The sequence below is a fragment of the Rhipicephalus microplus genome, chromosome 7 (assembly GCF_043290135.1).
Source record: "Rhipicephalus microplus isolate Deutch F79 chromosome 7, USDA_Rmic, whole genome shotgun sequence".
In the NCBI taxonomy this organism is placed as follows: domain Eukaryota; kingdom Metazoa; phylum Arthropoda; class Arachnida; order Ixodida; family Ixodidae; genus Rhipicephalus; species Rhipicephalus microplus.
The window spans coordinates 47,740,909-47,753,499 of record NC_134706.1 but is presented as its reverse complement, the minus strand read 5'-3'; the positions used below and the strand labels follow the sequence as shown (position 1 = coordinate 47,753,499).

General features: G+C 44.1%; 1 protein-coding gene and 1 long non-coding RNA gene across 3 annotated transcripts in view; one reads left to right on the top strand and one right to left on the bottom strand.

Annotated features, from left to right (window-relative positions):
* Positions 1-223: 223 nt before the first annotated feature.
* On the top strand, positions 224-8,437 carry LOC142767444 (uncharacterized). Of its 2 annotated transcripts, XR_012884878.1 has the most exons (3): positions 224-585; positions 1,069-1,169; positions 8,248-8,437. It is a non-coding gene; the product is annotated as an uncharacterized LOC142767444 (long non-coding RNA). The 2 variants fall into 2 exon arrangements; XR_012884879.1 differs by lacking the exon at positions 1,069-1,169.
* LOC119179564 (cytochrome P450 6a8) overlaps positions 8,206-12,591 on the bottom strand; it is a 90,127-nt gene continuing 85,741 nt past the window's right edge. Inside the window, exon 14 of the mRNA XM_037430668.2 lies at positions 8,206-8,544. Coding sequence (XP_037286565.2) covers positions 8,467-8,544 — 78 coding nt within the window. The 3' untranslated portion in view covers positions 8,206-8,466. The remainder of the gene's footprint in view (positions 8,545-12,591) is intronic.

Here is a 12,591-nt window from a genome sequence, read left to right as displayed (position 1 = left end):
ATTTTTTTTTGTTCAGTGCAGTGACGTGTTCAATCTGCGTTGTCTTACGTGACTAAAGTGCGCTATCAGCTTATGTGACTTCATTTTGCTCGCTTGCAACGGCGCAAGCGGCGATAGAAGCGTGCCTCTGAAAAGTGATAAGCTTTTGTGAGCTCAATGCTAAGCGTCGATGGCACCTAGATAATCTCATGCCTACTTACTGTTTTGGCCACGTGGTCTGACGTCCTCCGCTTAGCCGGTGCGTTTCGCTGCACAGACGTGCCTGCACTTGCTCGCGTCGCTCGACAGACATGAATCGCCAAGCCTGACGAATGTTTTTGTGGCGTGCTGGTGTGACTCAAGGAGACCATGTTTTTCAGTGTCCATGAACTGCAGCGTGGATACGTGATGTGCTTTGTGCACTGGGTATTAGCATTATATACGGCTTCAAATCCGAACGGTTGGATGATTCCGCATTGCGAATTGTCGCGGCAAAGGGAGCGAAGTTCCGAGTGTTCTCGTGTTTCGAGGACAACCGAAGAATGGAACGAGAGTGTGTTCGTTCGTCAAGCTGAAGCCCACATTTGCTTTCTTCGTGACCAGAAGGTAAGTTTGTCCCTATTACACATATCTAAGTCGTTTTAATGGCACCATGTCTAGCATGTTTCGTTCTTGCTCTAAAATAAATGTACCGTATGTACCACTGATTTGTTAGCGTAAGCCCTGGCATTAAAATACTAAACTTGCGTGGCAGTACGTTTTCAGAACAGGTGTCCTTATTTCAGGGTTGACTAAGTATTTTGCTATTGGTAATTTTCACCGCGGACGTGTACTACCCGTGTTTACTTGGCTGAGAAAAATGAAAAGAATAATTGATGAGTGCTTCGGTTTTATCCATATTATTTTCTTGCTAGTGTTCCAAGCAGTTAATTGCGGTATTTTAAGTTTGCGCCAGTCTTAACGTAGCCATGAGCAAAACGTGGCGAAAACGGGATGCGAAGTGAGAGCATTCAACCCGCCGGTCAGGCGGCCTGGAAACAGAAATTTATTAGTGAAACCGACGCGCGCTACACCTATCCTTGACTGCAGCAAGCATATCAGTTTCAACGCTTGGCAGCGCTGACCTCAGTCCAAGCGAGCCGAGACCACGTGCCGAGACGTTCAAGTTAAAGGGGCTGACCGCTGTACCTGTGAGTACGCTTCGTGCGTCATTTGTGCGTGAGAAACGCGGGGCACGTTTTGATCTGCTTGAAATTCTACGCATGAACTTCCAATTCGTTGCTATCGCGTTCGTTGCTTCGCCTTTGCGGCAAATCTGTGACTTTTTTTGTGAAATGGAGGATTTTTTTTTCTCTTGCAACAATCACACCGATATTGTGCTGAATAACATACATGTGGCAGCAGTACACACTCGCGTCAATAACTACGTGTCTATAAAGGTATATGCTTGAAAGAGTGCAAATAAAACTGCGTAAGTTGGCAAATGAGCAGCAACAGTTTCTCTACATGTTCTTTATAGTGTGTGTGTGTGTGTAAATAAATTGAGAAAGGGAAGTTTATTGTATACTTACACAAACGAAACATCGAAAACAAGTAAAGACAATGTATACATCTCACGAATGAGCTCTAAAACCTACTTGATCACTGGGTATCCAAATGTTACAAGTCAAAGGAAAATTAAAACGAATCAAGTTAATCACATTTTACAGAATAACACTTAAGCATGCGTACTAGAGTGGGCGCATGACTAGTACGGGACAACGGGAAACCTCAGCTCTCCCTCTCTTACTCTAAAGAAACGTGTATACCATCGTTGACAGAAAGCCTCTTCGCCGTGCGTTTCCAGCTGCTGATCTAGGTTTTTTTCACACAATGAGCCGTGTTTTCTGGAATGTAGGATAGGCGCCTCTTTGAGGCTTGTGCCGTACTATCGCTAAACAGCGTCGCCACCACAGTACGTACATGGTCACTGTAAAGACCAGTCTTACAAACAACCCACGTTCTGTTCCCATGTGCGCTGTGCGAAAGCCAGAGAAGCATTGTACAATGTGCCAGACGCCCCTCGCCACCGAGCACTGAAACAGAGCATGTTGGGCCGTCTCTCTTTTGCCGCAGTTTGGACAGCGGTCATTTGGAAAGACTCTCCAATGTGCTAACCAGTCACGCGTAGGCAATGACCTCCATCTTCTCAACCAGTCAAACTCGTGCACCTGGTGAGGTGCGATTGCAACGCCATCGTTTTCATTTTTTCGTGCAGGATGCTTTTTCTTCCTCTTTGCTCAGTGTGCTACTTGTCCTCATTTTGCTTATTTCCTGCGATGAAACATCTTCCAGACTACATTAACTTACTGATTCCACTGTTCGTTTTAGTGTACTGCTCCAGTACATCAAGAGCCTGTACCCGGGGTAGTTGCTGTCATCGAAGATCTTCTGTGTCGTCCTGTTTAGAAAAAGTTTATTCTTTCATAGGACGAAACAAATCTAAGAGACAAGCGTCTGTATAACAGGTACAATAACAAACAAAAGACAAAGCACAAAATACACTACACATTTAAACTAAAGTGTCCAAGTCCGTAGCATGTCCATAGTCCGTTGTACTAATAACTGTAAATATACTACGTAAATGCACTAATCACAATATGGACAATGTACATGATGATATATGTACAGAATTTACAAGACTTGGTGAAGATGTTAGAAAATATGTACAACAGGTATTAATATTCATAAAGGTTACATAACTTACAGCGTTCGAATGAAATGCATATATAGGAGAGCTAACATCCATATTGAACACACACAAACACATAAAAATAGTAAGCACATAGTGATTACTTGCACCAATCAGACATTGACAGGTGACCTGGCTATAGGAACCAGGCCAGGTGGAAAACTAATCGAACGCGTCTGTCAACTACGGACAGAAAGCGGCACGACCATTGTCGCAGAAATTCTTCCTCCCCAAGGAAGAACAATTCCTCCGACAGAAACAATATGAGTTCAGAGTAGAGGCGTTCCAGTATTGGAAAAAGAGCACGACGACGATGATCTGCCGCAACAGCTTCGCACCTATTACGCCATAAACAAAAAGCTCCCGCAGCTATTAGAAGGCGTGCAAAGCGACTACGCGGGCAGCGACCAGATGTTACAAAGCGATTAACACCTAGGCCGCGAAAACTAGTGTTAACTGACTTCCAAAACACCTTTGCAATGACACATTGCTGCAGCATATGCTGGTTAGACTCCTGTAACGGGCAGTTAGGACAAGTGGAAGATGGGACCATGCCCCACCTCTCCAGTCTGTCCCGTGTTGGGAGTACTCTCCATCCAAGACGCCACATAAAGTCACGGAGGTGACCAGGCAAAAACAATGCCGTTATCGCGCTCCACGAGACTTGTCTCGATCGTGCTAGATGGGCTGGAGGAACCAGAGGAAGCAGAAGAGCCGCCGTTGTATCTACAATGCGGCTTTCAAGAATGTCCACATCGGGACAAACCTGCTACGCGTGTCGATAAAAAGATACTGCCGTTGAGTAAAATGCAGGTACGTGAAGTGTTTGTGGTGCAGAATTAAGCCGCGCATCTGGTAGTAAATAGCGTAACTTGGTGCCTAAGAAATAGCAGGCGAAATCACGCGCGGGGCACTGATCACCATGCAACAACCGAAGTAAGAATCGTAGGGCAAGTAGCCGGCAGCGAACAGAGACGGATGGGAATGCGAATCCACCGCAGTTTCTCGGTTGCCCAAGAGCTGCTCGGCAAACCAGCTCTGTTCCACCCGACCAGAAAAAGGAGCCAATGAGGGATTGCAACGACCTGGTGATTTGTAATGGGGGCTGTAAGACATGAGATATATACCATGCACGGCCGCAAAACACCGTCTGTGCTAGATACCTTCTTTCGAGCATCGGTAAATCATACTCTTGTGCTTCCCGGACGTGTCGTTTTACATCTTCGACTACTGAATTCCACAAGGAGGCTGATATGCCGTAGCAAGTATAATCAAGCCCCAGAATGCGAATAGAGTCACTTTTTTGAAGACCGAAAAAGGAACTTAGACTTGCGTCTGGTGAACCAATGAATAAATATCGACATTTGGAAAAATTTAACGCAGCACCTGAAATCGTGCCATAAGTAGTAAAAAGTCGTAGGCTACGGGATAAACTGTCCTCATTCTTCAAATACAACGTGATGTCATCAGCAAATGCTGTCACTGTCACGGTACCGCTACCTGGAAGAGGAAGGCCTCTAACGTAAGGATCAGCGATTAGCGATTGAAGGAATGGTTCGAGGCTGAATACAAAAAGCGCAGGGGATAGAGGACACCCCTGGCGAACACCACGGGTAACCGGAAATGGCGCACTCTCTAAACCATCAAGAAATAACGTGCTGCGTATATTTCGGTATGCGTTTCTGAGAAGCTCGACGAAGTTTTGTGAGAAGCCAAATGCTGCCATTACGCTAAATATAAAGCTATGTTCGAGGCGATCGAATGCCTTTTCCTGGTCAAGTGAAACCAAGAGTCCCCGAGCTGATCTTGCTAACGTGTACGCAACTATATCGCGCGTAACAAAGGAGAGACTGTGGATTTCTCTTCCAGGAATAGAGCACGCCTGATGATGACCTATTAAGGAGGGCATCAGGCTTCTCAAACGCCGAGTGATAACTGCCGCGAAAGTTTTATAATCAACGTTGAGGAGCGTTATTGGTCGCCACTCCTCTGGGCGAACTTACGATGGGTCATGTTTAGGTATTAAAACAATTCGACCATCGCGAAAGCTATCTGGAAATTCAAAATTCTCGAAGCAGCGGCAAATAACAGAGGTGAAAAGGGCACCAATGTCGTCCCAAAACGTTAAATAAAACTCAACAGGCAACCCATCCGGCCCGGGGGCCGAGCCACGCTTCATGGAAGACAGTGCCTCTTTCACTTCGTCAGCTGACGGACTTGTGCATAGTTGTTAGGCTACTTCAGATGAAATTTGAGGGAGCCTACTTAACATATTGGCTGTCTCGGTGGTACCGCGATGTGATGACATTGTCGTACGAGCCATGTTGGCAAAGTGAGCTAGGAAAACTGATTGATCACGTGTCGGCGGCAAGGCAGTGTGTAAGAATCTGGCCGCCGGAGTTCCTAGTTGACTCGACGGGTTGAGAAGCGAGCTTTTCGCAAATCGTAGAACCTCAGGATGAGCACAAGGATTACGTCTGCAACGCCAAGCAGCCGCCGTCAATGACGAAGCTGCAATGAGGCGTTGAAAACGACCCCTTAACTCTCGCTGCCATGCGCGCATCAAGGGAGTTAGTCGATCAACCCGAAGAGCAATACGCAGCTTTGTTGCAGTGTCCGCTAGTTCTTCGGACGTACGGCGTCTAAGGGCCCGCCCTGCTACTGAGCAGTGTAAACGCCACTGCGTCTTGAGCGCGTCCCACACCTCCGGACCGCATCCCGAAAGAGAGGCGCGCAAGATTCTAGATAAACTGCAGCGTGTACGCGCGTCGTGCAGAATGCGGATGTCAAGACGCCAAGGTTTCACTGATGATGGAAAGGGAAAGTGAGCCTCGAGCGTCACTGGTCGGTGGTCTGATATATAAACAGGCGATGATGGTAATGTTACTACGTCAGAGTGCGATACGTAAGAAGCTAGCGCGCTCTGCACATAGAAACGATCCAAACGACTAGACGACGTGCTACGCCGCCAAGTCCAGGCATACTGTGGTCCATGCACTAGTCTGTACGTATCTGTCAAAGAGAAATGGTGCACTAGGCGACGCAGCTCTCGCGCGTTCCAATCAGAGCGACCCCATCCTGGACCTTGCACGTCAGCTCGCGTGTCTAATACACAATTAAAGTCTCCAGTGAGTATGACATGACGACCGTCTAGAAAATACACGTCCAGGTCACGGAAAAAATTGTTAGACATCGCTGATTGAGCTGGCCCATAAATACACAAAACACGCAGCTTGAAGGATGATAAGACGCAGTCAAAAGCCAATACCCGCCCATTCCCGTCATAGAAAACATGATGATTGCGCAGAAGAGCGTGGTTAAAAATAATAATTCCAACTCCAGAGGAGCGAGATGTAGCGAAGGAAAAATAACAGTCTAAATTAAAAGCGCGTTTGAATGCACGAACGTGGCCAATGGTGAAAAAATTTGTTTCTTGTAAACACAGAATATCACAATGTTCGTCGCGGGCTATGCTGATAACCTCGGCTTGCTTTACTGGGTTACGGAACCCTTGAACATTTAAAGAAAGAATTTTCAGGGTGTCAGCCTTGTGTCGTCCTTGCAGCCGGAACTCTTGTGAATGTTGGTATTTCGTCACTTTGTTGGTTCATGAAATTTCGCTCTTATATATCAACCACACGTTCAATAGCGCACGTTCTATGGCACAGTTTGACTTTTTCGTGTAGCAAATCGATCTCAGATAAATCTGAAAACGCTTTCAAGAGTAATACGTTACTTAAGCCAGTGTCTTTTTTACCCAAACTGAATAATAAAGATGTTAGGCATCTAAAACTTGCCACAAACCCTTTATCTTTTTACGGGAGACGATTATGGAAATGGATTCGCAGCCTCTAGCACGCGCACGCACTCGGGGAAAGCGAGTTATGCCACGGTGGCGGCAAACATGCCTGAAAATATTTTTTTAAGTGGCATTGCAAATGCTGACATTGTCCAAGTGTTTTGCGACGAAACAAATGGCAAGCAGGACATAAAACTTGCCGGAAGGATTGTGGAGACGTGAAAGAAACCACTTTCTCATGTACGAACACGCGGTGGTTTGGGCGCCATTTATTTTCAGATGCTGGGGCTTGCGTAATCATTATTGGCAACATTTAAAAACGTTGTCTTTTAAGCAAGCTACATACTTAACGAAACAAGTTTCAGGAAATTTCCCTTAGCCAACGCGGCGAATGCAAGAGACATTGAAAGTCGTTATGTTACACTCAAGAATAATGAGAACACACAATAATAACAAGGAAAAGATAGGGGATGCTATAGTAGTAAATGCAATATAAATGTGCGGAAGGAAACGTGTATGAAAAAAAAAAAAACTTGCGCGGGCAGGAACCAAATCTCTGACGTTCGAATAAGGCATGCGATGCTCTACCACTGAGCTGTGCCATCGGCTATCTACGCGTTTATTATATGCCTTATATTTGTGAATTTGAACATGGGATCGTCAGTGATAACCGACACGCTAAATTCACACTCATATGCAAAACTGCTGGGGAGAAATTAAAATACGAAGCGTCAATCTTTATTTTTAGGACGCAAGATTTGAGAGTGGGTAGAGGAGAAGTGATATGTTCAGCTCGAGAACTTCAAGTTATGAGCTTTCCCATTTTCGACGCACATCCAGGTCTTATATATGTTTTTGCATTTGTGGCACGGATGACACCAATAGAATATGGAAGCAATGACGCTTAGGTTCTTGCGCAGACGCTGCAGCTCGTGATCTTTGAAACCACAAGGCCACCTGGCCAGGCTTATATTATATACATAACCAGGTGGCGGGAGTATGTATGGCTGAAGGCATGGCTCCCTAGCTTTGCGCGTGCACGTTAGCTATTTATTGGTTCTACAGAATTGCATATCGGATGTGTTAATCAGAATGGTGGATGTACGAGCGTACCAGCTGGCGGCATTTCCACCATCACCACCTTGGGAAGAACACTGTTTTTGTTCTGCTATTTACCATATGATGGCGAAATTCCCTGACATAGGAAACAAATGAGTTTTGCGATGACCCCGAAGTTGGCGGAGGGATTCAGAAAGAAAAAAAAACTTGTAGTCAAGTGCTCGTGTCTATGTGCTCCAAGTTGTCGAAACATTCCCCCTCGCACTGCCGATGACTAGGTTGCTGGTTTGCTCAATTGCTATATAGAGCGACCACGCCTTAAAGGCGTTGGTTCCTGATTCGAGCCCCAGACCAGGACAAATTTTTTGGCAACTAAGAAGCTTTTCCTTTCCAAGGAATTTGTACGGATACCCATCTGGCTTCGTGCCACAAATGGGTGGCTGTGTGTAGTCTCCTTCTTCACTGTGATGTGGTTCTCAAAGAATAAATTGCCAGTTTTAATGTTAAGCCGTCACACCTTCCATTTTGATCACGGCTTTCTGCCCACCCATAGTAGAGTACCTAGTACTCTGAATCGTTAACAACTTTTTCTAAACACTTTTACATGCATGCGATGTGCCTACAATAAGATTGTCAGTTTGCATTCATTCATTTTTATTATTGTTCTTTATGCAAACAGGTCAGACGACGTGAAGCCTTAGAATACACGGCAGTTTCTGAACACGAGGACAATGAAAGGAATTGGTCAACACCGAGAGGATGGTGTGGTACTTGCCACTGCGTGGTTTGTTCGTGCTTTCCCGAGAACACTTGCTTTTGAAGGAAAATAAAATGGGTGACCTGCACCCATCTTGTCTCGGAAGCAACTACTCGGGATTGAAGTCGACTGTCGTTGCTGTCAGATATGCTCCACCCGAATCCACACCCCATCCTTTGGTGAAGCAATGATAGATTCCGTCTTCCTCTGTAATTTTCCCTGAAGTTGACAGACAGAGAAAAAATACAAGTGATGAATTTACCAACACTGGTCATGAAATTCACCTTGAAGAGAAAAAAAGAGATGAAAATCAAAGCAAGGGACAAAACAGAGGAAATATACAAACAAACGCGCTATATATTTTCCTTGTACCTTAACTCTCCCTGGCCTCTTTTTTTTTTTTCTGGGAACTTGAACCAACTTACAAAGCATCTTGATATTGACGTTTTTATGATGTGTTTCTATTACAGGTGAAGGAATGCTCCGTCAGAGTTTATATTGGATGGTTTTTAATGTGACAACAGCATGTGTAAGAATAGTTGTTAAGCGTTCGTGTGAGAATAGTGCATGTAGGGAGGAGCAGGAGACACAGGAGAAGGTGGGTGGTGGCCCCCTCACCTTAGAAAGATTGCGTTTTGGGCATGCTGGTATGTCACACTGAAGTCTTTAACGCGCACGAAAAACGTGGAGAGAAAAAGACATACCACAAACGAGAGCTAACCAATGTAGTCGAGAGTTCAACGAAAGTTCATCCGGTCAGGTATCACGATGAGGATGTAGATGCGATCACTGACCAAGTCAAGGTGAAAGAACACAGAGACTTCATGGGACCCATACGGGTTTCTTGTTCGAAGTTAAGTTGACAACACACAAAGACCAAGGACTTGTGTGGGTTCCCTGCTCACTGAGCAAGTCAAGGTGAAAAGACACAAGGACCATAGAACAAGACGGGTTGCTTGCTCACTGACAAAGTCCAGGTGAAAACACACAAAGACCAAGGACCTATACGGGTTGCTTTTTCACTGATCAAGTCAAGGTGAAAACAGACAAAGAGCAAGAACCCATACGGGTTACTTGTTAACTGATCAAGCGAAGGTACAAAGACAAAAAAGCGCGTTGGGACCCATACGCATTCTTTCTTCACACTCACTAGCCACACAGTGCTAACCTGCCACAAAGTTTATCCCCAAAACAGGGAACCACATATATTGTAAACTTGGCAAGAGCACCATACAACCATCATTATTATGCGCATGTTGCAAAATTAATCTCTCATTACGTACATCAGTCAAGTCTTCAATTCTTCATAGCAGTTAGATGTCCTTTTGTATTCTTTAGTGGGGAAAAAGAAGAGTCTAAAGTGACTTAAATATTACGGTACTTGTTCGCAGCCAGAACAAAATGCAGGCCTAATTCGTAACCATAGCGAATGTTTTGTACGCTATGTTTTGTACGATATACATTCCATATGTTTTCCGGGGGCTTTGGTAAGAACCTCACAAAAAGCTGCACAAAAGAATGAAGAGGCCATTGGGACGTTTCAGCAAAACAAAAGTGGGTAGTTTAATAAGAGGCCGCAGATATTTTAGTTTAAAGGATTTTAAATAAAAAAGCGGCTCTTCATATGTTTGTAAATAATTTTTTCGTTGTACTGAACCCCCCCCCCCCGCCCCCTCTTGCGCGACAAAGCACTCGGCAGCGGGAAAACACACAAGAACGAAATTGTGTTGACAACGACACCTTCGAGTTGCAGCATCAACGTGTGTGATGTCATCCATTTCATCAAAATGTACTAGTTCCGACGTTTTCGTAGCTGGCGAGAAAGTGGTTCATTATTTCCTGCATCGTCCAGAGGTGTATCATACCATGTTTCATAGTATCGCTTTGAACCAACGTCTCCAAAATACAAAACAAAGTGGTTGGAAGTCCCTCACGCCTTTAGCGGAGCTTTCGACACAAAGTTCAGAAATGACACTGTGACTTTTCTTTTAGGAAGCCTATGGTGGGGAAATTATCAAATTTAAAATAAACAGCATTATCTGTGAGTTTAATCAGATTCAGTGTGCTTTAGGGTACAAAAGGTTTTATCTCTCTCTCTCTAAATATATATATATATATATATATATATATATATATATATATATATATATATATATGTATATATATATATATATATATATATATATATATATATATATATATATATATATATAGAGAGAGAGAGAGAGAGAGAGAGAGAGGAAGAGAGAGAGGAAGAGAGAGAAAGAGATTGATTGATTGATATGGGGGGTTGCACGTCCCAAAACCACCATATGAATATGAGAAACGCCGTAGTGAAGGGCTCCGGAAATTTCGACCGCCTGGGGTTCTTTAACGTGCACCCAAATCTGAGCACATGGGCTTACAACATTTCCGCCTCCATCGGAAATGCAGCTGCCGAAGCCGGGATTCGATCCCGTGACCTGCGGGTCAGCAGCCGAGTACCTTAGCCACTATACCACCGTGGTGGGGATATATATATATATATATATATATATATATATATATATATATATATATATATATATATATATATATATATATATATATATATATATATATATACTTTCGATTCAACGTGATTTGTGCTATAAAAAATTTCGCAAGTAACGCTACCGTATGAGCCACAACAAAACCTATTTCAAAAAGAAATACTTCGCATCGGGCAAAACTACTCTCTCAGTAACTGGAAGTGATCGATTGCACTTAAAGGCTCGAAATTTGGAATTTAAGAGATGACCGTTCTGAATCTTCGATCTTCCTTCGTAGCACTTCTGTGAAATTGGGTTAGGGCGTTTCCATAACGGCCCAGTTCACCTTTCTATCCAATTGTCGACGGGAAAGCCCAAATTGGAGCTGTCTTTTTGAAAAGTTGAAACTCGAACCCGGTGTTCTGTCAGGCTACCAGGCAAAAAGTGCCTCATTTAAACTTTTTGTGTCGTATATTTGTGCACAAGTTGTTGCTATGTGCAAACAAACTCAAAAGCACTCATCGTACGTTAAACAAGACCATAACAAGCATAAGTACAGTATCATAGGTGTTCTACATCGTAATAATTTTTCTTCTTCTTTGATTTCGTGCGCGCCAAGTGTTTTCGGTGTGTTCTCTTCTATGACCTATTGAAAACGTCATGATATTGAACAGAAGAATCTGCACATCCCGCAAACAATGAGAATAGACATTATGCAAACTACGCTCTGGAAAGGTGAGCGTGGCGCAATACTTTTATTGAACGAAACGTTACGAAACAACGCTAAATATCTGAACAAATGAGATATCCGCAAACATGCGTAGAAAATTCATATATATGTGTTTCATAACATGTTCTTCCACTTTGTAACGATGCAGATAGACACATGGGCACTATACCAACACTAAAACTGATAAGCTGATATGTAATGCTGATACTTGTACGCCATGACGGAGGATAATGCACGCGTGTTTCAAGAACCCGTGCGCATGTGTGGAAAGAGTTCTTGACAGCGTAAAGTTTCCTATAAATCCAGTAGCGGGAACTCTCACATTAGTGTCTATGGGAGATGCATTAATTGGCGCTTCAGGGAGCACGGTGATGATGGGTAGTAAATGCATTTGCCTGATATTGGTATTTTCGGCTCTGTTTGCCTTCTAATGGTTTAGTGCTGCCTTGTCACAAAACGACAATCGGCAAATCTGCAGCAGCTGCTGTTTAGGAGCTTAACCTCTTAGGCTCACCAATTCAAATCGGGGAAAGAAGTTCGAAATGGTTTGTTCTTTTATTAGAAACAAAACCAAGAAACTGTAATAAACAAAGCCAGAAAGGCGTTCAAAGCTCGCAAGCACAAAGACTCGAAGCACAAAGCACAAAGAGGAAATTTATGAAGAAGTGATTAGTTGTGCAATGGAGACTTCCACGAAGATATGTTCGAAAGAATAGAGACGCACGGCACTCGACCAAGAGTTGGAACAACTTCGAGCGGTCCGCCGACGTGCCGAAAGACGATACAGACGCAAGAAATCTATCTCTGACCTCAGAGAATCCAGACGCATTCAGAAAAAAAAGTCCAGCGTCGAATACACAAACTTCATGAACAACGGTGGAAGAATTTTTGTGACTCGCTAGACCCTCGAAAGCCCTTGTCTCCCGTGTGGAGGACTCTTCGAGGTATTCACTCGCATCCGCAGCAGTGTCATCCCTTCACCGCTCTGGCGCTACATCAACGTCGCTCACAGCTTGATGTTTCTGG